The 27,206-nt window shown below is 42.9% G+C and overlaps 1 protein-coding gene across 1 annotated transcript in view; it reads right to left on the bottom strand.

Moving 5' to 3' along the window:
* The window catches only part of grin1b (glutamate receptor, ionotropic, N-methyl D-aspartate 1b), a 71,829-nt gene that overhangs the window by 13,982 nt on the left and 30,641 nt on the right, over nt 1-27,206 (bottom strand). Inside the window, exons 8-20 of the mRNA XM_069682692.1 lie at nt 23,442-23,616; nt 21,777-21,927; nt 19,696-19,782; nt 18,334-18,469; nt 17,552-17,679; nt 13,310-13,474; nt 11,072-11,190; nt 7,710-7,822; nt 7,483-7,631; nt 6,776-6,933; nt 6,468-6,629; nt 5,675-5,784; nt 5,257-5,402 (exon numbers count right to left, since the gene is read on the bottom strand). Of these exons, the coding sequence (XP_069538793.1) occupies nt 5,257-5,402; nt 5,675-5,784; nt 6,468-6,629; nt 6,776-6,933; nt 7,483-7,631; nt 7,710-7,822; nt 11,072-11,190; nt 13,310-13,474; nt 17,552-17,679; nt 18,334-18,469; nt 19,696-19,782; nt 21,777-21,927; nt 23,442-23,616 (1,799 nt within the window). The remainder of the gene's footprint in view (nt 1-5,256; nt 5,403-5,674; nt 5,785-6,467; nt 6,630-6,775; nt 6,934-7,482; nt 7,632-7,709; nt 7,823-11,071; nt 11,191-13,309; nt 13,475-17,551; nt 17,680-18,333; nt 18,470-19,695; nt 19,783-21,776; nt 21,928-23,441; nt 23,617-27,206) is intronic.

Raw genomic sequence — 27,206 nt, 5'->3', positions numbered from 1 at the left:
TATGTTGTGATTTTTGCTGTGTGGTGGTATTTGGTCGAGTTGTAATATTTGGTTGAGTTGTCGAGTTGTATTATATAGTAGAGTTGTAATATTTAGTTGAGTTGTAATATTTGGTCCAGTAGTAATATTTGGTCGAGTTGTAATATTTGGTTGTTTTTTGCTGCTTGGTTTGGTTTTATTGCAGTTTTTGGTTCTTTTTGTATTTGGTTGTGTAAGTGGCTGCCAGAGCCGGTTGCTAGGTTACGAGTCATTCGTTTCCAGGTTAAAGCTGTGTACCCCTGAACATGTAAAAATACGACAGCAATGTTACATGCCAGGGCTTCACTCACCTAGCAGGTAGCCGAGCGGATTAGCACAGTACGTTTCATTGTTTAACTGTTTCTCATGCTAATTACATTGTTTATTTATGATGCGTTGTTTATACGGACCGCTTGTTAACATGTTTAGGGGTAACATGAAGCAGGCAGTTTGATTCAGCTTAACGCACAAAAGATACACATCTCCAGCCTACATGTTTGCATCCTTGGTAAACGGAGCGAGGTATGTGATGCTCGTTTTCTTCCATGTTTCTTCCATGTTGTGGTATTTGGTTTGGTTGTTTATTTAATTGTTTCAGTATTTGGTTGTTTTGTCTCGATATACAGAATGTTTTCTAAATGCTGTTTTTAAAAATTTACTTTTGTTTCATCTTTTTGCATGTGTTGTCCTTAACTAGCTCACTTCGCTAGGAAGCGTATTGAGCTCTCAGGGCCACCGTACACTTAGATGAAGCAGGACTCTCAGATGCTGCAGCTTCATTATTTAGTCGAACACTGGCGCTGATGAGAGGCTGTCTGACTGCCCGAAGCTTCACCATTAAAAAGAAATGAACAGCACATTACACTAATTATTACAGGAAACATAAAAAAGCTTCATATGCAGGTTTTATTAAGATGTCAAACTGAATGAAATGCTGCTATGACTGTACTTGAAAAAAACTTTAGTGCTCTGCGTCTGTACCGTTTGTCCTCCGGGTGTTTTTCACTGGTCATAAACCAGCCAACAACAACAACAGGGACACATTAAACTTACATGTGAAACATGAGTTGAATATCTGAGTTGATGCCTGCCTGTCGACTGTTTCTGTTCTGTCAGAGATCCGTGACTCACATGCATATATAGATGAGACATGCATGTTAAGTTTATTTATACCTACATTATATGAATGACTCTTTATGATTCACTGAACTGAAGAGCAGAACAGGGAGCTACAAGCTGTGCCGTCGTCTGCATATCTTACATTTAGAACTGAATATTCACCATACTGTGTAATTATATTTTTTCCATAAGAATTAAAAGCAGCAAAGATCAGTTTAACAGGGAAAATGAATCCGTTTTGATATGTTTATTCTGTTTCTTGCTTCACTTCATGAATAACATTTTCTGTGCTACATGTTGTTGATTGTTTTCAGCTATTTATTTTCTCTGTATTTGGATGTCTGATGGTGTTTTTGTTTTCTCTCTTTCCTTCTTCTACGAGGTTGTTATTTCAGATGTTGTGCCCTGAGGTTACAATCATTTCAGCTCACTGTTTTCATAGATGGTAGACGCTGTCTTGCCCAAAATGTCTATGTTGCTACTTATTCATTTATAATGAAATGTGTTTCCTGAAAGAGAGCACCCCCCCCCCCCCCCACAGACATGGGCCCCTGAAAGGTCCAGTGAATGGGACGTCCTCATATCTGATTTATTCATATCAACCTTCATACCTGTTCTCTCAACATGCTCTCTCCTAGATAAACACATAGGTGACACTATTATCATTATTATCCACAGAAGTTGCAGTGGGTTAAGGTTCTAAAGAAGAAGAAAGTCTCAGTCTTTTATCTCAGAGGTGTGCAGTAGTAGCGGTGGTGCCTTCTCAGTCATCCAGGTCATGGTTATTCTAAGCTCAATCCAAAAGGCAGCTGGGCTCGGTTGAAGTTCTTGAAGACGTTTTTCACCTCTCATCTGAACAGTTTCTTGTGGTCACCAAATTCTTGTTTGGGTCAAAAGCCCAAAGTACTCGTATTCTCCTCCTTCCTTCTTTGCCATCCCGATTTACTGGTCGTGGTTAGGGTTGGGACAAAATATCGATACCGCAATCGTCCTGACTCGTGGCTGATGCCAAAACTTACCTATGATTTGTTTGTTCTGATTTATTGTCTTTTACAAGCCATCAACCTGCCAGGGACTGCAGATGCAAATGAGCCTGTGTGGCTAAATCTGCCATATTCACATGATGCATTCAAGTGCTCATGTTGATTAATGTGCATTGTCCCTTTTCTAAATAAACTCAAAATTCAAATATCGATATTTTCCATCCATCCATCTATTTTCTTCCGCTTATCTGGGGCCGGTCGCGGTGGCAGCAGGCTAAGCAAGGTGACCCAGGCCTCCCTCTCCCCAGCCACGATTTCCAGCTCCTCCTGGGGGATTCCGAGGCGTTCTCAGGCCAGACGGGATATATAATCCATCCAGCAAGCTCTGAGTCTGCCCCGGGGTCTCCTCCCAGTTGGACGTGCCCGGAAAACCTCCAAAGGGAGGCGCCCAGGAGGCATCCTAATCAGATGCCCAACTGGCGCCTTCCGATGCAAAGGAGTAGCGGCTCTACTCCGATTTCCCTCCGGATCTCTGAGCTCCTTACCCTCTCTCTAAGGCCGAGCTCAGACACCCTCCGAAGGAAACTCATTTCGGCCGCTTGTGTCCTCGACCTCATTCTTTCAGTCACGACCTAAAGCTCATTTACGAATAAGATTTTGTCTCACCATGTCACTACTTCATGACTCCTCACGGTGCTTATGACATGAGGGTAATGTGAACAGAAATTAATTGGCCAAAGAAGAAGTTAATCAGATATTGTGATGTATCGTTATATAATTGTCTTGCAACATATCGATTATCGCAGAACATGATGTTATCGTTATCGTGAGTTACCCTGCGATTCCCAGCCCTCGTCCTGGTGCGGTGTCATTACTCCAACACAGCCGGCCTGGCAGCTGAGGTCGTGTGCTTCTGGAGGTTTTGACTTTCAATGACAGAAGAAGAAATGGCTCCTGACATTTTAAGGAAAGGTTTAAGTTTTGAAACAGGCAAAATATTATTGAAGAAAAAATAAATCTTTTTTTGATGTTGGAGTAAATGGTGAGTATTAATGTTCAGATTAAAATGTTGTCATTGCTTAGGATGAATAAGGTTACTGCTGTCCTCCATCGGCCCCCTCGCGGCTGAAAGCATCCCCTTATGGGCGGCCCTGCCCCTCAGATATTAATGCACCTTCGTAATTAAAATAACTTTGTAGTAGTTTCAGAACCTCATTGGTAAATTCAAAGCGGAGAATCATTTCTATTTATTTCAACAGAATAGAAACCTCTCTGAGATTGTGAAGTTGAAACAGGAGGTTTGTGGCGGAGACGGTGGCAGATCATTCCCTGTGGACACAAACAGTCTGTAACTCGTCAAGTGCTTTAAAAAAAATGACGTGCTTTTCCCATCATACTTAGTTACAGTTAACCCCGGTTCTGGATTGTTCTGACAGCCTTGAACCACACTCTGCATAACAACAAGGATGCTGTGAGCCTGAAAGAAATATTTATGATGTAGTTTGTAACATGCTCTCAGAAACCTGCAGACACTCAGCGGTGATTGCAGAGATACTAAACCTGATTGTGAAAGATATGAAGCAGCTTTGGGTGCTGCAAAATTTAATTTATTTTCTCCAGACGTGAGATTAAACAGCGGGCCGGTACCAGAGCAGCAGCGCTCATTTCCTTCAACTACTCTCACACTACCACTCAGGTTTTTGTAGAGAGACAAAATGTCCACCTGAACAGGCTCCAGACGGATGAACAGATCAACGTGTTGGTGTGTTGAAAGAGGCTACAAAGAGTTTGCTCTCTTTCAGGCTGTACATCATTAAAAACTAATAAACAAAATCATCTTCCCTTCACAGATCGAGTTTAATTCAAACAACATAAACTCCCCACATCTTTGCCTCGCCTTTAACTGTTAAGCTACTAAAAAGTCAATCTCGTAACCCATCGGCTGTCGTCTGAGGACGATCCACCAGGAGCAACGCAAAACATGTCAGCATTCCGGTTTAGCCAGCGTTTAGTGATAAACGACTTCCAGCTAAGACTTCCTTTTCCGTGCGCTGCAGTGAAATTCTCCCTCCAGATACGTCTACAAAATAAACGCTGTCATCTCTCGGTTCGTCCCATCCCCCGGAGGAGCGCCCGTTCATCTGTCTGTGCTGAGTCTCAGTTTCACTGTAAACAGTAAGTTACACAGAGGCTGCACTCCGGCTTTCTTCAGCGGGATGAAGCCCAAACAGAAACAGAGTTTCTTGTGATCGACTTTAATTAACGGCTCTTCAGTTTGCTGAAAGAACAACATCATGATGCAGATTAGGAACAACATGAAGCTTTGTCAGGCCTGTCCTCAAGAGGAGAAGAACACTACTTTAACATGAGACGGAGGGCGGGGCCATCGTTTATGATGGATTTAAGGAAGTCGGAAAATCTAAGCGCTGATTTGCTTTTGCGACACAAATTTGTCTGAAGTGAATGTTTGATCTGGAACAGGTTGTTAGCTGAACTTGCTTCTGATGTTTGTTTATAAAGATTAATAAGAAGCTAAATCATCAGATGACGCTGGCGGGAGTCAGGATGTCATTACGGCGGATTACGGATTACTATTTTTTCCTGAATACGCTGAAGCCTCCTGATATGTGATTGGTCAAGACTACTCGGACTATAAGTGTACTACAAACGGAAACCAGAACTCTTCCTGTTCTAAAATCCGGCCTACAGATTCCCCTTTTTATGTAAATAAATAAGTCTGTAAATAGAGATTACCAAAAAGTTGGTGATGAACACCTTAGAAGTGAAATAATCACATAGAGTAAGGTTAGAGTGGGCAACAGCACTGTATCACAGTAGAGTGCAGTACAGTAGACTACGATAGCAGAGTAGAGTTCAGTAGAGTACAGTACAGTCTGGTAAATTTAGAGTTCAGTAGAGTTGAATAAAGTGGTCCAAAGTACAGTAAAGTTAATACTGTGGAGTAGAGTAGAGTAGCCTACAGTACAGTAGAGAGTAGAGCAGCCTACAGTACAGTAGGGTGGAGTGGGATAGAGAAGAGTACAGAACAATACAAAAGACTACAGGACAGCACAACAGAGTACAGAAGAGAAGAAGAGTGCTGTAGAGGACAGTAGAGTCGAGTCGAGACAGGTACCTGCAGGTTCTTCCTCCAGACGTTCACGGCAGCGAAGGCGAGCTGCATCTGTTTCCTTCGGGCGTCTTTGTGTCGCTTGTAGGCAATCTCGATGAAGATGAGGAATATCCCCGCGACGATGCCACCGGCTACCAGCATGAACACACCTGAGGATAATAGGTGGACACAAGTGATAATAGGTGGACTAAAATCCGATGATATGACCGAGACACTTTGTCACTTCAAACTTGATGCATTTCAAGATCTTTTTAAGACCTCGGCAAGGAGTGTGCTTGTGATATTTTTGGAATGTAAGTGACTAACTTTATATTGAAAATATGTGTTGTCATGTTTAAATATTTTAATGTTTGATGCAAAGAACAAGCAGAAATTCACAGGTCTAAAATAAACTGTACCAGTCCGTGGGTCTGCTTCTTACCTGCCATGTTCTCGAAGGTGAGGGTGGCTGGAGCGTTGCTCCTGGAGTCACACTCCTGGTATCGTACCCATGTCTTGTCCAAGTCTTCCATGAAGCCATTCTCATGAGAGCTGGAGAGATTTAACGAAACATACTGAAAGTTATACCCACAGGCGGTTTAAATAGACGAGGGTACGAGTCAGACGGGAGCAAGATATCAGCAGGGTATCACAGGAGCACGAGACGGATATAAATAGGGTATCAGCTTTGTACGAATAGTTAATCAGCAGGGTGTCACAAGGGTATCCAAGTAAACCCAAAGGTACCCATAGGGTACCATGTAAGGTGACATAAGGGTATCAGTGGGCTATCAGCAACAGTCAGACGGGTATCTCAATACAGAATGTTCTAGGGTATCAGATGGGTATATAAGGGTATCAGCACATAGTAATAGTAAGGTATCAGGATAGTATTAGAAGACAGAAAAGGGGGTGTAAATAGAGTATCACAAACTCCAACCATAGAGAATCAGTCGGGTAACTAAAGTATGCATAGGGTACGTTATGGGTATAAGTAGGGTACCTGCAGGGTATAAGCAGAGCATCTGTAGAAATATAGTAGGGTATCATAAATGTAACAGTGGGGTATCAAAAGGTGATCGGTGAGGTATCTATAAATATCATAAGGTATCCTCAGGTATCAATCAGACGCGTATCCGAATAGTATCAGCACAGTATCTTAGAGTACCAGCAGGGTACGGGTATGGCTGCAGTGGGATATACGTAGATCATCATAAGCATGTCTTTATTTTCACCTGAGAATGGCCAAAGAAACGTTCTGTTTCCACGGACTGTCTTTCCTCATTCCAATCCCGAATCCTGAGCGGAAGAAAAGCTCTCCTGTCGTCACTAGATCACACTTCTGCGACGCCTCGAACTCCAACACAGCGCTGTCCCAGATGAAGGCATGAAGCTTACTACAGGAGGAGAGAACATTAGGTATGTGGCAGTTGGAAAACGTAGGCAGGCTGACCAAACCAGTCAAGTGTAGGAAGGCATTAACACTGTACATCTCCAAGCAGGGGAAAACTTATTTAGGCTGCTAACTGTATAAAGAGCCTACTTGTCTCTAACGGCCTGGATGGCCTCAGCAGCGCTCTCGTAGTTGTGTTTCTCCATGTGCCGGTACATGGTGCTTAGCTCCACCTGCCGTCTGAAGTAAATATCGACCGAGCTCTGCTTCACTGTGGCGTAGATGAACTTGTCTGATGGGTTCCGAAGCTAAAAACAAATACAGTACAGAAGTAGTTCATTAACAGTCACCAGGTTCACGTTTTATATCAAACCCTCAAAGATTCTTGGAACCTGTTAGAAAGCTCTGCATGAACTGGCACCAGACTAGCGATGGGTAACACCTTCGCTCACATAATGAACTCCAAGATCAGATGAGTCTCATGTTTTACCTGTAAGACTCAAATGTAATGTTTTCCTTTATCATCCGTCCTGAAAACATCAGAGTACATTAACGAGTGATTCCTGGTCATATTCAGCTACAAAACCCCAGCGCCATGGAGCGTCTTTCCTGCTGGGCTGGTGACAGCTCATTGGTCGAAGAGCCAGTCACAATGGACCACAGAAGAGAAGACCACCGCCTGGTATAGAGCGGGAGTAGCACCGCTCTGTCTCAGACCGAAGTGACAACAACAACTGTTGTTTCACTGGACTTGCCTGACTTGGTTAAAAGTGGAGGAATGAGAGATGCAAGAAAACGATCTGAAAACAAGAACAGATTTCTTTCAACACAATTCAGAGGAGAATCGAGCGTCTCACCCTGGGGTCATTGATGCCAGTGATGCGCTCCTCAGGCCGGTCCAACACAAGGAAGGCTGCCAAGTTGGCAGTATATGAAGCTACAATGATCATAGCAAAACCTGCCCACACCATACCCAGAATCCTCGCTGAGAAACTCCTGGGAGCTCCTGCAGACAGAGACAGGACAGATGTTATAACTGTGAAGTCTGGAGGACTGCAGCACGTGTCAGATTAGATGAACCGACCTTCTCCTATCCCAGAGTTCAGCAGTACTCCCCAAGAGAACCACATAGCCGAGGACAGGGTGAGGGCATCTTCTTCTTCTTCTTCACTATTCACTTTAAACCTTCCGAACGGGCTGCAGGGAAACACAGGGAGGATGTTTACACAACATTATACTGTATCAGTCAGACAACTCACGTTTGAAATGTTTATTACAGCAGCTTGTGTTTGCTGTCGAGGCTCCGACCCACAGATTTGTTTTACAAGCAGAAATCTGGGCAGTGATGAGATAATATCTTAAACCCCCTAGCCGGAGCCCACAGGTGGATGCTGGGGTGGTGATGAAAGACTGAGCGCAGTACTGGAGCAGAGCAGCAGTGGCATTGACAGAGCAGAAGGAGAGATGGGAGATTTTGCAGCCTAAATGGACGGCCAAATTGGGAGTGTGCCTTTGTCAGTGAAGCTCGAGTTCACTGCCTGAACTAGCTCGCATGTTTAATCCCCTTGTTTGGTTTAGTATTTAATATATTTGTCATGTAGTATCCTAGAAATGTATTTCATTTATATTTGGCTGCCTCACAGCTAGACGGTTCCAGGTTAAAATCCCGCTCTGGCCTTTCTGTGTGGAGTCTGCATGTTCTCCCCGTGCATGCATGGGTTCCCTCCGGGTAATCCGGCTTCCTCCCACAGTCACAAAGACATGCTCATTAGGTTCACTGGTGATTCTGAAATTGCCAGTAGGTGTGAATGTGAGCGTGAAAGGTTGTCTGTCTCTATGTGTCAGCCCTGTGATTGACTGGCAACCTGTCCAGGTATAACCTCGCCTCTCGCCCAATGACAGCAGGGATTGGCTCCAGACGTGACATCAGACGGTGACGCAGCAGAAAAGAGACCGACAGGAGAATACTCTACTGGCAATGGGAACAGTGATAATCAGCATCTATAAGTGGGTGTTCCCGGGTCTGAATAACCTGCGTCAATGCGCTACATTTCGGGGGGAAAGGTGTCAAATAAATCTTGCTTATATTATATTTAAATGCAGGCTGTCATCTGTCTAGTTCTTGTCTCTGTGATTATCTGTTAAAGTTGCTCTCCAGCCAGTGTTCTCAGCTTTTCATTCATATCCTTGCTCGTGTTGTCCTTTACCTTGGCAACTACAACGCCATTACAGTTTACGGGATAATCATCGCTCTAACATAAATCACGATGGAGGATTTTTATATTGCTGAGGTGGTTTTGTTGCAGGGTTTGGCTCCTCCTACCCCTGAGCTTCCTCAAACATAAATCCAGCTCAGCCCTCCAGAGGCTGGCATTGACTGATGACCTCCCTCACGCCTCTCCCCTCTCAGTTCTCTCTTTTCCCGCCTGAACCCACCTTTATAAGAGTCCTGGTCATAACCTTAGTACTGCACTCCCTTTGTTTGTCCCAGTACGGCCGTTGTTACTCAGAGGCTGCGGAGTGCGGTCCACGCCTGGCTCTGCTCCAGCCTTCCCGCCCCAGGCTCAAAACCCTCGATGTTTTGGCAGTCCAAAGCTCATTTGCAAGCGATGTAAACACTTTCACTCCCCCGATGATCTGAGCTTCCAGGCTTGGCTCTAATTGAGCCAACTTGCCAACAGCAACAAGCAAACAAATCTCTCCAGATGGAAACTTGTAAATCATCAAAAGTTCAGACACAGCAGCCCGAGGACCTCAGAGACGACCAGTAAATATTCTACCCATAAAATATGAACCAGTTTCACTTGAATCAGTTAAAAAAGTTGTTATGTACAGTAATCAGTGAGGCCATAATGCAATACTTTAAACTAACTTGACCTTGACCTAATAGTGACGTCAGGTTGCGCCCAATATAAAGATGGCCGACGCGTCTCCACCTCCTCTCATTGTACAAAAGTGAATCCTAAATCCCCCTGAGAGGGCGCTGCCATCTTGTTCATTTGTCTCCAGAGTGTGGGCAGTAGAGCTCGGCTGGTGGAGCGGCAGTACTGACGTCCCGCCCCTTCCTCTACCCAAAACACACCTTTACCTTGTGTCCTTGCCGTGTTGGAGCCCTCAGGTGGGCTCAGTCTGCAGCAGAACAGCTTCTTGTGTCGGTCTGAAGCAGATATTCACGCTTATGGAAAGTTCACTGACTGTAGTGTTAGTGTTAGTTACGTCTCCTCTCGCCGTTCCTCCTCTACTCTGCTGCTCGGGAACAGAACGCTGCAGGAGCCCCATTTGTCAACAGAGCTGTCAATCATGAGGCCACACCCCCTTTTTATGACATCAAATAACTAATTAAAAGTAAACTTGTGAGAAAAATGAACACTTGGACATAAATCAGCATGATAAGAACTAACTATAATGACAGAAACCATGTTTGAGAAAAATGTATTTGACGTGTATTTTGATTTTATAGTTTGACTCATGTCCCATCTGTTAACATGGAGGAGGCGGCGATAGAGAGGCTTTGGCTTTACTTTCGGGGAGCTGTCATGTCGTCCATCTCTTTATACAGTCTATGCTCCAAGCCTGTCACGCACAACCATAGACCCTAAAAGTGAAGCCAAAGCCTCTCTATCGCCCGCCTCCTCCATGTTAACAGATGGGACATGAGTCAAACTATAAAATCAAATACATTTTTCTCAAACATGGTTTCTGTCATTATAGTTAGTTCTTATCATGCTGATTTATGTCCAAGTGTTCATTTTTCTGACAAGTTTACTTTTAATTAGTTATTTGATGTTGTAAAAAGGGGGTGTGGCCTCATGATTGACAGCTCTGTTGACAAATACGGCTCCTGCAGCGTTCTGTTCCCGAGTAGCAGAGTAGAGGAGGAACGACGAGAGGAGACGTAACTAACACTAACACTACAGTCATTGAAGTTTCCATACCTGTGAACTTTAACCTCAGACCAACACAGAGAAGCTGTTCTGCTGTTAAACACGCCGGTTTTATTTTTTGGTAAGTTAAGTGTGTGTTTGGGTCAGCGGAAGTGGCTACGGCCTCTTCACCCGCCGATCTCTACTGCGCAGTCTCTATCTCCAAATGACGTCACCATCGCAAGATGGCGGCGCCCATTTTGGCATCAATTTCGTACAATGGGAGCAGATGGAGACGCGTTGTCCATCTATATATACAGTCATTGGCTTGGAGGATGACAAGTTACCTTTAGCTTGTACTATACTCACACATCATCTTTCTGTCAACCTTCAGCTTTAACTTTTACAAGTTTGAGCACAAAATTCAGTTGTGTCAAAAACCACTTGAGCGAACAGTGTGGTTAACAACATTGTCAGGAAATGTCCCTCTGTGTCTGTGGAAGCACAACTATATAACTATATTTGACTGTGTTGTATCATGTTGTAGTCTCATGGCGTATCGTGCTGTGCTGTGTTTTGTTACCTGAACCGGTCTAATAGGTAAAGCATCACTGCCACCACGTGGACCGACAGACCGACTAACAGCCACAGTGTGCTCTGGAACGGCTGCATGAATGAATCCAGAGTGCTTCGAGGGATTTCCTGAACACACAAACACACGACACACACAGTTTAAACACAATCACATCATCATTAACAAAACAATGTGTTGAGTTTATAGAGATTCTTCTTCTGTAAAAAAAGTTAATCAGTTGGTTGTGCTCCAGTCTGAGGCAGAAGAAATCCAGGAAGTAGACCGAAGAAATGAAACTAAACATCTGACATCGTCCTCGACTCCACACTTTGAAACTGCATGTTTAACTCTCACACAAAATCAAACTGTGGAGAGTCAGAGGGAATGTTTTCTCTCCATTGGATCCATTGTAGTTATTAAAACAGCATTAAATCAGCGGCGGCTCCAGCTCTGACCCTGAATCAGACATGTTGAGGGTCGATGGAAACTATCGACCTCCTTCCTGCTGCTGTGAAACCGATCGCCGGCTGTGAACTGGGTCACTCTGACCTCAAATATCCCAAAATATCTGTCGGAGCAGCGTGACAGCAGCACAACTCAAGCTGTGAGGAGGTTCAGACGTCTGGTCTCATTGACGATCATCGACTCGTTCTCCTCTGTTGTGTTTGAACCCTTTGAACTCTGCAACAGAAGCGGTCCATCGGCGCCTACATTGGTGTTCCTGCTTAATATGATGTTAATGTGACGTTCGTAATGTGTAAGCTTAAAGGTCAACGTACCAGATTACATATCAAGCTATGAAATGGTGTCAAAAAATCAAAAGGGAGAGAATTTTTATTTGATTTTGCTAAAAAATATATATAACTTATTGATTTACTGCTGATTTCACTTTAATTCCTTAAGTGATCCAAAAAAACTAAAATCAGAAACACAAAAACAATTTCCAACAGTTTTTTTAAATATAATATAAATCATCACTTCTGGGCTCTGTACATGTGTGTTGGTGAGTGTGTGTGCAGACCCTTGTGAGACCCTTCCCTCTGCATCTATTCTGTTTTATTTTGCACGGGACGTTTTCAGGAGGGGGGCTGTTGTGGTTCCCTGAGGTAATCATTCTCCCAAAGGTGAGCGTGGGAGGGGTTCAAATTAGCAACTGGGCATTCAGACCTGCGAACACGAAAGAGCGATGCAGAGTTGGCCTTCTTTCTGTTGGACAGGTAAAAGTTTTTAAGGTAAAAATCAAAAACTGCTGCTGCAAATGAGGCAAGAGAGGAATGTGCATTATGCGCTGCTGTAACTGAACGACTTCATTCTATGTCTTTACATGCGTAACGTTACGTTACAGTAAGTTTCCATTTACATATAACCTCAGCACCCATGAAGAAGAACATCAGAAGGAAACAACTATTGAAAGACGGCGCCGTACAGCAGATTGAACCTGTCTTAGGTTAACTAAATTAACTTAAAGAGAGAAAACGTTTTGACTTAAAGTGATGACTAAAATGTTTTGAGTTTTCGCTGACTAAAACTATAAAGGGTAAAATTGACAACTAATACGAATTTTCATCTTAACACTAAATCTAAAATAGCTGCCAAAATCAACCCTGCTCTCATGTGTGATGTTACCCCTGGGGCAAACGGGGAGCAGAGAAACGTGTTTCTGCAGCAGAGGGTCGCTCAGTCTTTCTTCGCTATGAAGTCTGCTTCTTGTGCGCTGAGGAAACTCTGCGCTAAATCTGCTCCGAGCTCCGTGCCATGCACGCCTGCGTGAGCAGCAGAGCCAACAGGGCAGAGAAGAGACACAGGTGAATCGAGAGGGAGGGGGCCGTGAACCCCGACATACTGTGGGGGGGGTCGCGTCTCAAAAAGGCTCCTATAAACACGATTTTACTAGTTTTGTTTCTCGCAAATTTCTGACTTTAATCTTGGAATGTTTTTGTTTTCTCTCTGAATATTACTCTTTTCATCCGGCTTTGTTTTTTTTTTTTTACAATGGTTTCTAAAAATGCTTCATACCCCCTAGACTCTGCACAACCTAAGCTGAGAGATTACTCTGTACATGTTCATGTGTTGATATGTTCACATTTAATGTAATTTAATTAGACAGGATTATGGAAACATTGAACTCCTGGGTGAGATCGTGTCGCCGCCTACGTCCTGCATGTTGGGCTGATCCCAAATTTAGTTTGTGGAAATCGTCCCCAGAGGAAAGGTGTAACTGAACCGTGACGGGACACAGCAGCTCACCTTCTTGACGAGGATGGTGAGCCCCTGGTATTTAAACGGTTTGGAGAACTCGATATACTGAGCACGCTCGTTGTTGATGGTGAGGGGAGCGACGATCATGTCGGCCAGACCTCCCAACAGCTCCCCCATCATGCCGTTCCACTCCTTCTTATTGCTGTTGTTCACCTGCAGGAGGAGGGACAGAGGAGGTCAGAGGAGTCTGATGTCATTCCTATAACATCTCCTGCAGCGTCCAGAGGAGGAGTGGACGATAATGGATGCAGCAAATGATGCTTAAGGGTAGGTAAAACACATCTTGCAATACAGGGCTGGAACACAGTAATCTGTAAAGTAACTTGACTTTCAGAAAAATGTCTGTATATAAAGATGGCCGACACGTCTCCACCTCCTCTCATTGTACAAAAGTGAAGCTAAATCCGACCGGAGCGGGCGCCGTCATCTTGTTCATTTGTCTCCCGAGTGTGCGCAGCAGAGATCGGCTGGTGGAGCCGCAGTACTGACGTCCCGCCCCTTCCTCTACCCAAAACACACCTTTACCTTGTGTCCTTGCCGTGTTGGAGCCCTCAGGTGGGCTCAGTCTGCAGCAGAACAGCTTCTTGTGTCGGTCTGAAGCAGATATTCACGCTGATGGAAAGTTCAATGACTGTAGTGTTAGTGTTAGTAACGTCTCCTCTCGTCGTTCCTCCTCTACTCTGCTACTCAGGAACAGAACGCTGCAGGAGCCCCATTTGTCAACAGAGCTGTCAATCATGAGGCCACGCCCCCTTTTATAACATCAAATAACTAATTAAAAGTAAACTTGTCAGAAAAATGAACACTTGGACATAAATCAGCATGATAAGAACTAACTATAATGACAGAAACCATGTTTGATTTTCCAGTTTGACTCATATCCCATCTGTTAACATGGAGGAGGCGGGCTTTATGACCTATACTGCAGCCAGTCAGCAGGGGGCAATAGAGAGGGTTTAGGGAGCTGTCATGTCGGCCATCTTTTTATACCGTCTGTGAGCATAGAAGCGTAGTGGAGTTAAAAGTATAATATTTACTACATGTCATGCGGGAGGCTTAACTGCTGCAGCAGTTTCAGGTAAACAAGGTGAATCTGACAAATGATCAACATTTTACAGCTGCTTCCTGACGAAACATTGCATAGTGAAAATCCAGAGAGACATCGGACCACTTAGTCCACAAGTTAATGTAAGAAAACAGCTAACGTTAGCATAATTTAATAGTGTTGCAGGATATCATGGGAAAGGTGTAAATTCCCAGCTAATCATAATGTTAGCTTGTAATTGAATGAATGCTAAGGTTAGCTTATGTGACTCAGCTGTTGGAACTTTCATGATAAAAAAAAAAAACTTGTTTAACAGAGAAAAACTGAATTTAAACTGAAATATAACCTGGTTTGATCCGTTTCTAGTTCTTGTTATCAACATATATATTTTTTATCTGTTTGAAAACATCAGATAAATCTGTTTAAAGTTCACGAATGGCAGCCTGATATATTATAAAAAGAGATTTCTTTGAATAAACTCTGATAATTAAAGCGCTACATTGCTGTCTGGTTTTAAAGAAGCACATCAGCATCGCTCTGCCTCAGAAGGAAACACTTTGATTGATTAAATATTTTATCTGTGAGTGATGTAATTTTATCCGCGAGTGTTTTATCTTCCAGGAAAATAAAGCAGATTTCAACTATAAATAATTCTGTGGAGAGACAGGAGAAAGGAGAGATGTGAGGCGAGAAGAGGAGGAGAAGAAGAGGAGGAAGCATCGGACGCAGACGGAGGGAAGATGACAGGAAGGAGAGAGGGAGGGAGAGAGGGAGAGAGAGAGAGAGACGGTAATGACTAAATGTCTCTCGGCCCTCAACAAGGTCAGAGTCAGGGACGGAGCGCGGTGGTCGCCATGGCAACAGGCATCAGTGTTGTACCGGTGTTGAATCAGTAAACAGGTCAGAGAGAGACAGAAAGTCACGGCGACATCAACGTTGGCCAAGTTTTAATCACATTAGCTCAAAGTCATCGACTGCCGCTCCGTCCTGACGTGTGAATACGAGTTCAGTGACAGCTGCATTAAAAGAAATTGCAGAAGAAGAAGATACAACGAGGTGAAGTCATTAAAACAGCTCCCGTCAGTCTAAGATGATGAGGCTCCAGGAAGGAGAATGTTTCTCCCTGACTGATGTTTAAGTCTGTGTTGGTAAGAGAACATTAAAAGATAATGACAGTGTTTATTAAACCTGGGGCTCTGTTTCACATAACTTGTGTCTAACCTGGAACCTTCTAGCTGTGAGGCGACAGCCAGGGTTGGGAGGGTTACTTAAAAAATACAGTTACTAATTACCTGTTAAAAAATTTAATCAGTAACCTAAAATATTAAATTAGCGTAACGGATTACTTTACTTTTGGATTACTTCAATACTAATCTGCAAATAAATGTACTTTGTTAAGTATGCAATTCAAACTACTTCATGTAAACTGCCATAAACGTATTCCAGTCTGGAGCTTGTGTTGTTACACACAGCATCCCGTCGCGACCATCACCAGAGTCACAAACTTCTTTTCAGTCGTAGAAGAAGAAGACGACTGTGCAGCTAGTTAGTCTTACCTGTAAATGTTGCTTTAATGTCGAGTCCTTTGATAATGACAGCATTTCAGAGCTGGAAGGCAGAACTGCACTGTCCTGCGATGTTGCTATGGGCAACTTTTAGGAGCGGTGTTGTTGTGTGTCGTGTCGCCAGATGTTACAGAGCATCTTTGGTATTATATCGTCTTCATTTAAAAATGTATTTTAAAATTGTAATCCTGCCAGTAATCCCCATTTTAAGAAATGTAACTGTAATCTAATTACCCCTTTTTTTAATGTAACGGACTACAGTTGCCTTTTTTTTGTATCTAATCACGTAACGCCGTTACTTGTATTCTGTTACTCCCCAAGCCTGGCGATAGCGCTAACCAGGAGCTGCAGCCCATGAGGTGTTTTTCCATTCAACAAAAGAAAACAAAAAAGAAATACTGATATGTACACACACACACACACACACACACACACAGGTAAACAGATTTAAACAGAAGAAGGGCTGTTCGGAGAAATATGATTTCCACTTCTCCCAGAATTCCTCCAATTTGGTTTTCTGAGGCCTCAAAGAGAATGAGACGCGCTCCGTTAAAAAGATTTCATGGATTCTATCAAACCATTCTTTTAAAGACGGTGAGATTGTCTTTAAACAGTTTTAAACACCATCGTCTGCAGTTAGTGCATCATGCAGCAGCTCGTCTTTTAACTGGAAAAAGAGGGCATGATCACAAAACACCAGTACTGACCTCCCTCCGTTGGCTTTCTGTCCGTTTTAGAATTGATTTTAAGATTGTATTGCTTGTTTCTAAGGTTTTAAATGGGCTGGCAGCACCTTATCTAGCAGAACGCCTGCATCTGCATACTCCAGTTAGAGCACTGAGGTCGTCAAATCAGTTGCTCCTGGATGTTCCCAGATTTAAACTAAAAAAACCGTGGTGACCGAGGATTTGCAGTGGCTGCCCCTAATCTGTGGAACAGCTTACCTGTTCATGTAAAAACTGCTCAGACCCTGGAGACCTTTAAGTCACTGCTGAAGACACACCTCTTCTCGTTGGCGTGTGACTCGAGTTGAGTTCGACACCTTGACTTATTTGTTTTTCTTTTATTCTTATTTGTTGTTTGCACTTCGTATTCTTCTAACCTGTTTGTATTCTTTCTGCCTGTTCAGCACTTTTGTACAGTACGGTTGTTTTAAATGTGCTATACGAATAAAGTTTGACTTGACCAAAGTCACTCAATAACACAAACAAACCAGTTGATCGAGGCAGACCAGCAACTCCTGTGTTCTGCGAGGTAAAATTAACATTTTTTTCAATGTAGTCTGGTGGCTTTGAAGAGTGCGGTGTAACGGCTGCATTTTACTCTTTATCAAAAAGGTCTATCTCTGTAGGGATCTGGCCTGTAACGTCGTCAGACTTTTATAATAACAATCTATTGGAGCATTTCCAACACTTATTTGTCATTTAGACCCCAAAATCTGCTAAAATTGAACTCCAAACACCGTAGTAATCCTTCACTATGCTTAACAAGGTCAAACAGCTCCAACACCCTCATTAAATCCTGAGAGGCAAAACCCAGAGAGAAAATATCTGTTTAGAGAGATTTGTAACTGGAACTGGAAATGTAAACACACACACACACACACACAGAAGTACTCACTCTCTCCTGCGTGCCAAATTTCCCATCAGCCACCAGGTGAACCTCGTAGGTGAAGTTCATGCTCATCGCCAGTTTGATGAGCAGGTCGATGCAGAAACCATAGCAGCACTGAGGGACAATGGGCTGACCTGGACACACACACACATACACACACACACATATAAAGAAGGTGTCACTGTGTGTCTGCATGCATCAGCGATCTCGATACTTTGTGAGGACCAGTTGGCAGGGGAGGAGTCCTAACTTAAATATCCTGGAACCCTTTTTTTCTTCCTGTCAGTCAAACAGACGAACAGAATATTTTCTGCCAAAGTCAGAGCAGATTTCTGGGGGCGGGCTTCCATCTGAAAAATATGACGTCATTTATTTTGACCAATCAGGAAACAGAAAGAACTGAACCCTGATCTGATGACAGCTGGCGAGCCGTTTGGTCACCGTCAATCAAATCTGATCAACAAGAATTATGTTTGTTTCCCAACTTATGTTTAGTTTTTGCAGATTTAGTTCAGGTTTAGGGACATTGTGGGGACATGAGTGCGTTTACACTGTGACAGTGTGGGGACTTGCCTTCCTTATGGGGACAACAAGCAAAGTGATTCATAAAATGTCCTGGTAAAGACTTGGTTTAAGGTGAGGATAAAAGAGAGGCAGCCTGCATTCGTTTTTTTAATATGTAAACTTAAGAGGTTCAAAATCGTGCGTAAGGGTAAGGCAAATTTAGTGTCCTCTGAGAAGATTCAAACCCAACGTGTGTGTGTGTGTGTGTGTGTGTGTGTTCTTACCTGGGATGGTCCCATTTGGTCCTGTACAGATCACCTTCTTAATTAAGACTCCGTTGACGGTGTACTCCTCTTTACACGTCCCGTCAGTCTTTGTTGGCTTCACGTAAACAAAAGGCTCCTGGTGGATGGTCACAATCTGCACACACACATAAATTACACACATATCACACAAACATACACCTGTGGTAGCAGCTGTAACTGTAAGTGTACTCGATAAATCCCCACCATCCACTGTTTGCAGAGATTTGATAACTGGATTGTGTGTGCTGTTGAACTATACAAGCGTTAGCTGTTAGCTAGCTATACACTCTGTAATGAACCTTGTGTTTGCTGGTTTTATCTCTAATGTTTCTTGTCTTTATGTTCTATACTGGACAAGGACTAATTTCAACTACAGGGGACAACAAAGTCATTGTTTAAAGTTACTGTTGAAAAGTGCCTCAAGGTTCAGTCCTAGGTCCTCATCTGTTTGCTTTGTATGTGCTTCCAATTGGACAGATAAGAACACACTTAAAGGGGTAATTTAAGCCTCTACATGAAGCTAAATTGTCAGTTAAACTCTAAATTATTTCCTACAGCTAATTGCTGGCCAAACAATTAGGGCCTGTGTCCACTGATGGTGTTTTTTGCGCCTATTTTCTATACAAATTCAATGCAGTTCAGCGTTTTCAGCCCTCAGTGTCCTCAGCGTTAACACCGCCTCGGTGTCAGCTGGTTTTTGTCTCTCAGTTAAAATTTGTTTAACTTTTGGAACACCGCTGCGCTCATCAATGTCACTTCTCCCTCCCCGATCAATCAAAATTATGAAGGTGTGGGACTCAACAATGGTGGAGGAGAAGTGTATTATTTTGTTTTTTTTAGGTCCAGGTGTAGAGCTGCTGCTAACGTCAGGACACGATGCCTTTCCATTGTTTTTGTTTCCTTTGTAAAATTTCATTGAATTAAAGTAAATATTACGCATACAGAGCAATTTAAAACAGACTTAAAGGTCACTACCGAAGGAAGCATAAGTATCGCCAGACAACTTTCGTAACCTAGCAACAGCAAGCACCGATGAGAAGCGCTCTGATATTGAGGTCATGGACGCTGCCAGCGCAAAAAAAAAAAATGCATTAGTGGACACAGACCCTTATTTCTGCTCCACCTGGTCTGTCGAAGGTAAAAGAAGGTCTTGGTTCTCCTTCCTCTTCTGTTAGATCCTCCCTATGAAGTCTAGATACATCTGACCAGGCTCAGACTTTAGACGCTTCTTTAGACCTTTCTTGCAACTTGGGTCAGATTTACGTCTTTTTGCTTCTACTTACATCTCTGCATGGACCTGCAGTGAAAGCAGTTTCACAGTAACTGTAGCAAAAGCACTACCTTCAGTCTAGTAGACATCTGGTATCCAACTGGTTTCTCTGTTTCTCCTCCAGGCCAAATGATCTTCCTCTGAGGGTTCATCACAACCTGAAACACACACACACACACACACACACAGCAGGAAACGCAGGTTGTCATGTTGTTCCAGACAGGTCTCACTGTGACAAGCTGACTAAATGACAGCATCAATACTGCATCCATACATCAATAGTTAAAGAGGCTGGAGACTGACACACACACACTCAGCTGCAAGATGCTGCAGAACAAACAAAACCAGTGAATGATGCTTCAGTCAGGATGTTTTTGTTATTTCAACAGACTCTGTAAATTAAGTGCTTCAGTGAGTCACTAACATACAGTCGTTGTTGTGAGGGACACATTAAAGCCAGAATTGTCTAAATCTGTGAATCATACGTGGAGCTATCCTGACTTTAAGCTAGAAAAAATAGAATCCTACATTTCCCATAATGCACACAGAAAGTGACTTTCATTAGTGCCCTGTTGCCTGGTAAACAGCCACGTTATTTATATTATTACTGTTTTCACGGCTGACCAGGACATTTTATTAAAAATTGGTGGATTTAAATTTTGAGCGAAGTGTAACCAAGTGAAACTAGGTGGAGAACCAGGTGTTACTTAGTGTATAACCAGGTCTGAAACCAGGTGTAAAACCAGGTGGGTTCAGGTGTGACCAAGTGTGTAACCAGGCGTGACAAACCAACTAACCAATTTAGGCAGCTGTAGACCAGTAACTTCTGTTTCCTGCAAGGTAAAATCATGGTTTTTGTGAATGGAGTCTGGCGGCTGTGAAGAGAGGAATGTAACGGCTGTTTCATCTCTAACAAAAAAGTCAACCTCCGTAGGGATCCTTCCTGTTCTGTTACTGATACTCTGAGCACATTCGTGACGTACATTGATCAGGCGCATTTGCCCTAAAGGATGATCAAAATGCGAAAATGTTGAAGGTAGAAAGAATTTAAACCCCAAATATGTCCAAAAAAAAAAGAAAATGTCCCAGGGTTAAAATTTTTTAAAATAACCTTAAATAACCTTTAAAACAAACCGAGGGGCATGCAGGTTAAACAGCCAAAACAACCTGTATGTTGCCTGAGAGGCAAAACCCAGGGTAAAAAAGGTAGGACAAGGCTTATAACCAGGTGCTACCAGCTTTATGAACAGGTGTAACCAAATTTAAGACCCAGGGAACAAGGTGTAAGCCAGGTGTGACCCAGTGTGTAACTGGATGTTATCAAGGTGTATAATCAGTTGTGACACAGTGTAAAACCAGCTGTAGTAACAGGTGTATCACCAGGTGTGACTGGGTGTATATCCATGTGTATAACCAGGTGTACAACCGGTTGTGGCAAGGTGTATGACCAGGCTTTTACCCAGGTTTATAATGAGGTTTGAGTAGGTGTAAAATAAGGTGTATGAGTAGGTGTTTAATGAGGTGTGACCAGGTGTATAACCAGGTGTTCAACCAGCAGGACAAGGTGTATAACCACCTGTCACAAAGTGTATAACCTGTTGTATAATTACATGTAGAATCAGGTTTCACACGGCGTTAGTGTAACCATGTGTATAACCAGGTGTTTAACAGGTGTGACAAGGTGTTTATCCATGTGTTTAACCAGGTGTGGCAAGGTGTACAACCAGGCTTATACCCAGGTTTCTAAGAAGGTTTGAATTGCAAAACCAGGTGTATAACCAGGTGTTTAATGAGGTGTGACCAGGTGTCTAACCAGGTATGTGACCAGTTGTACAACCAGATGTATTAACAGGCAGATAACCAGATGAACAACCAGCTGTGACAAGGCATATAACCAGGTGTATAACCAGGTGTATAACCAGGTGTATAACCAGGCGTATAACCAGGTGTATGATCAGGTGTATAACCAGGAGCGACAAGATGTATATCTATATGTATAACCAGGTGTTTAACAAGGTGTTACAAGACATATAACCTGGAGAATAACAAGGTTCTATAACGAGCCGTAATCAGATGTAATACCTGTTGTGACCATGTTTATTATCAAGTGAATAACCAGGTGTTTAACCAGGTGTGACCAGGTGTACTATACCTGTGATCCGTTGAAAACTCCAACCTGGATGAGGCGACCTGGTTTCTGTTGGTAGTTCAGGATGCTGTAGGTGGCGAAGCGACGGTCGCCATCATCGTTAAACTCAATCCGTCCCGTCAGACCATCAGGATACTTGGAGGCCATCAGCACCCTGAGGAGCCAATCAGAGAGCAGCTGAGTCAGGATCAGCTCAGAGGAAATGTAGATACCCGACTTATAGCAGCACCAGGTCACATGATGCTGCTGCTGCCGCTGTGGGACTGTCTGTAATAGTGGACGACATAAATAAAACTGATTTAACTGGACTTGATGGTCTATGTGGGTCATAGAGAGGAGAGCGGCAGTGACAGAGAGGTTCATTATCCCAGTTGTGTCAGAATAACTTTAAACAGAAGCCAGATCAGATCAGTGAAGCGTCTCCGACTCTGATTCTTAAGCTGAAGGAGGAGGAAATGACTCGATGCTGAGGATCAGAAACTCAAACTGGATAAACTGGTGAATGCGCAGCAGTCACAAAACATTTCCATCACAGCTTCCATGAAGTGTCCAGTCGGATGTTGGATACTGAGTCTCTGTGATTGTGAGACTTGAACTTAGAGACCTCCTAGTAGTTTAGTAACTCACCTTATGACTGTGGCCACTGAGGCTTATATTGAGCCTTTGTACTCCATATTCTTAAGCCGAGTTCTAATAAATCTAAGTGACCCTGGGGCTGTGAGGGACCCCGGAGAACAGCCTATTGACCAAATTCACACAGCGACCATTTTCCTCTGAAGGCACACCCTCGGTGGGAAGCTCAAATATTGTTATAATGTCCTATCGCTGCGTTCTAGGTTGTAATCATAAAAAATAAACGGTATCTGACAAATTATTATCGTTAAAACGGACCCGTCTTTGAAGTTAAAACGTTCTTGGAAAAACGGTCAGACAACAGCTAACGTTAGCATTCAGATACCTACTAGATTAACATTGTCTAGGAAGTGGCTGAGAGCTAATTGCGTTTGGTGCTAAACGGTACAATAGGAAAGGCTTAATTTCCTAGCTAACATAATGCTAGCTAGAAAGTGGTTGAATGCTTGCGTTAGCGGTTGACAGAGTTTAGCTAATTGGTAACCAACCCTGCATTAATAAAAATACGAACACAGCAGTATGACGTTGACGTTGCTGTGTGAATATGGCTAGTTTAGATTAGCACTGTCATCTAGCGCCGGTCAGAGGTGTGTGTTTGGAAGTCATGTGCTAAAAACTTTGTTTACATTTGCATAAATAATAAAATCCAGCTGGAAGTCTTTGTTGTGTCACTTCTCCACTGTCCTAACACCACTCCCAAAGACATCTTCTTAAGTGACAGACACTTTAAAGCCATTAAATCAAATCCCCGATTGCATTCTGCGCACATCAAGCTCCAGATGCTCTGAATGCTGTATCACTGCCCCATTCGCTCGCGTATTTTATATCTTTGCTATGAATTAGTTCTACAGCTTATGTCATAAAATATAAAAGAAAAACAAATTCACATAAACGGCGTTCAGATAAAATTCAGTAGGAAAATAGTCAGAAAGAGAGGACTGAAGTCAACAGAAGTCCAATCTGTTCTGTTTTTACATAATCAGTATGAGCCCAGATGGCCGTTTCACCTGTAGGCGAGGTCGTGGATGTACTGACCGTTTGAAGAGCGGTCCTGTTCTCCAGATGTTGGTGTTTCCCACGCAGCCCCGCGGCGGCTCAGTTATGTTCTCCTTCTCAAACAGCTCCTGCAGGGACTGAGCCACCACCGCCACGGCGTCCGCGATGTGCGCCGACTCGTTTTTACCGTTAATCAGCTGGAGGCCAAGCAGGCCTACACCACACAAAACACACGTACACAAAACATACACACACATTCACACACACACACACAGCAGAGAGAGGTAAAATACACAGCAGGGAGCTAATGAGGCTGCAGACTGAAAACTGCCCTCATTCATACAGACATGTTAATTAAAAACTCTCACACACTTTAAATTAATTTTTCAGATGTAACTAAAATAGTGCTTCAGTGTAATTCAAACACACCCACATAGTCACACCCACACACACACACACACACACTCAGGGCTTCAGGCGTCATCTCAGTGTTCAGTTATACCAAACTGCATGCTGGGATTTCACTCTGAGAATCACAGCCGTTTGTCTCTCAGGACAGAAAAAGCCTCACTGAGACGTTATGAACCGTGTCTGGTGTTTTTCTTCAGCAGAAACTCGTCACACAGCGATGAAAAGTGTCCACATCAGTCCTCCAGCTGATCGACAACAGCTGGCTAACACTGCTAGCATTCCCTAAAGAAACTACTGCGACCAACTAGCTAATAGTTTTGCTACTGAAAAGTCGTAAGAGCTGGCCTTTGCTGATAGCTTTACCCACTGACACCACAAGTTACAGCTGGCTAACATTTAAAATGGACACTAAAGAAAACAGCTTTCTAACATACCCTCTTAAAAGAACAAGTGAAAGAGAAGCAACTTCCATCTGAAAAATGCTGGTAACAGATTTCCTTTCAAAACATTTGGAAACAGCTTGTTAACCAACCAAACCACAGGTTATGGATAGCTAATATTTCTGTTGTAACTACTGGGAACTGCTAGCTACCATTTTTCAAACACCAGAGTACAGCTAGCTAACGTTTCCCACTAAAACCACGGACTGCAGCTTACTAACATTCTTTTACTAGAAAAATACTTACAATCAAAACAGCTGGAAAAAGCGAACTAGCGCTGTTAACTTCAGTTTGACAACAGCTAACAAAGAAAACTAGTGTTTTTTTTCCAATTTCCCCCCTAAAACTACAGTAAAACAGAAATGCTAGCTAAGTGTTAAACGCTGAAACCACATAAATCTGCTTTGAAACATTATTCCTTCAAAGTACTAGCAACAGGCCAGCGACTTCCAACTGAAACTGCTGGGAAAAGTTAGCTAACAGTCTTAAACTCATTGGCAAAAGAACAACTAGCATAAATATGTTATGGATAGTAATTGGTACTGACAGCTGCCATTTCCCCCTGACAACTACAGGAAACAGATAGCAAATTAACAACGGCTAACAAAAATTACTATCAAATGTCGAGTTTTTACTTTGTGAAGCTGAAGCTACCTTACCTCCTTGAAACTACTGGGAACAGAACTGCTAGCTAAAGTTTCCTTTGAAAATACTTGAAAACAACTCGTATATTAAGATCCTCCAACAAAACCACAGGGAATTGTTACCGAAAATTTCCACTTACAACTACTCAAGAACCTTAGCTTAAACTGTTAGCATTACCTATAGAAACCACTGAGTAGATCTAGTTAACATTTGTCACCAAAAATACTGTGATGCTCACGGTTAGGCTTCCTGACACTATCTGGTTCAACAGGCTTACTTCTTTTCCTTGAACAACTTAGCAGTCTGAAATAATATTTATTCATGAAATAGAGAACACATTGCTAACATTTCTAAGTTAAGCTTGGTGGGCAGAGATGAATCTCCAAACTTTTAACCGCTATAAACGTAACCACTGTCAAACAAACCCAACTCAGTACTCCAAACAGGGTTTATCATTGAAGCATATTCATTAAAACAAGCTAACATCCTGACCGGAACTAAAAGGTAAAACGGTAAAACGACCTTAAAATCACTTACAGCTCTTAAATGATACAAATGGCTGATCCAGAATCATCCTGATTAAAATAAACTGACTCTCTTCTCTGTCCTAATTGCTTTAACACATGGGCAACGGCTGTTATACCGAGTAAAAACTGATGGTTACAGCCCAACAGTCTTTCTAATTAAAATGAATGTGTTCCACTGGAGCAAAGCTTATTAGTTCAATGAGAAATGCTAACAGTGTTAGCAAGCTGTTGTTCAGTTAGTTGGAGCACCAAATGCAGAAACTCTTTCCTCATAATGTGACAAGCCTCTGGTGAAGAAAAACAACATCAAAATCCATAATGTCACAGTACTGCTTTACAGGTTTCTTTTTAGGGAATCGTTTCAGAAGCAACCTGTGAACAATCCTATCCTGTACAAAAATGGGGTGGACACAATAACAGGAACACTATGATTTAACACAACCCAAGACAACAGCCCTGCATCCCAAACGAACCCTGAAGACTCTTTTCATTGGTAAAGTTGTTAATCTGCAAGGCTGTGGAGCTGCTGTTGCACTGGGTTGCATTATACTTCAGCTACAGGTGTCCACATTATTCTGTTCACTGCCTGTAATAATCCAACCTAGAAATATCTTTAAAAACCTGTAAAGTTCAGGAACGTTGAAGATTGTGGTACAACGATTCCCGTCTTACTACCTTCAGTCTTCTTGAACCAGTCCACCTGGTCGTAGCAGGAATTACATACTGAATACCTTACTTGACACATGCCAGTATTATTATCATAGCTATAAATCAAGATAACCAGGTCAAGGCTACGAAGAGAAAAACAGTGAACTTCTTTGTGTTTTATTTGATACATTTTGTTAAACTGATCTGGACTGCAGTATCGAGCGATTGCCAATGTGTTTGAGGTCATGTCACTTTCAGTGATTTACTAGGACACTTAGGGGCAGGATAAAGTTCCTAGGTTGGTGGATGTGCACTTAGTTCTGTTTATTCATTATGTCTCTGCTTCATACGAGAAGATATGTGAACGCCCATCCATCCATTGTCCTCCACTTATCCGGGGTTGGGTTGCAATGGCAGCATGCATATGATATTCAGGTTGTCCCTCCTCCTCCTCACCAATGTTTTCTATTCCTCCTAGAGAATCCCAATGGATTCCCAGCCCAGATGAGATTTTAAAAAATCCCTCCAGTGTCTTCTGGGTCTACCCCGGGGTCTCCTCCCAGTTGGATGTCCCCGGGAAACTTCCAAAGGAAGGAGCCCCAGAGGATCCGGATCAGATGCCCCGACCAGCTCAGATCCTTTTATCCCTCTAGATGTTTGAGTTCCTACCCCTACGTCTAAGGCTCATTCCAGCCACCCTCAGAGCAAACTCATTCCAGCCCCTTGTATCTGCGATATCTACCTTTGGACACTAGCCAAAGCTCATGGTCATAGGTGAGGGTTGGATCAGAGATTGACTGGTAAACCGCAAGCTTTACCTTTTCCTTCATCACCTCAGTGGTCCAGTACCACGCTTGGATTTGTGTTGATGCCGCACCAATCCACCTGTCCATCTTACAATCCATTCTAGCCTCACTTGTTTACAAGATCCTGAGATACTTAAACTCCTTCGCTTGGGGCAACCAACGTATGAAAACGTGTCCTTAGTAATCTTTCCGGTGCAGTTAAGTAAAGTCGACTCTGGCATTTACGCAGAGCCAGGAGGTTATAACAATTTCAGCTTAGGTTGTTTTGTATGAATGAAAAGAACACTTCCTCTTCTTGTCCTTCACCGTTATCTGAAAGCTGTTACA

Source organism: Semicossyphus pulcher, unplaced genomic scaffold, assembly GCF_022749685.1.
Source record: "Semicossyphus pulcher isolate SPU_LCO1_2020_fin unplaced genomic scaffold, fSemPul1.0.p SCAF_6, whole genome shotgun sequence".
Taxonomy (NCBI): Eukaryota; Metazoa; Chordata; class Actinopteri; order Labriformes; family Labridae; genus Semicossyphus; species Semicossyphus pulcher.
The sequence above is the reverse complement of the archived record's forward strand: the minus strand, read 5'-3'. Positions and strand labels throughout refer to the sequence as shown.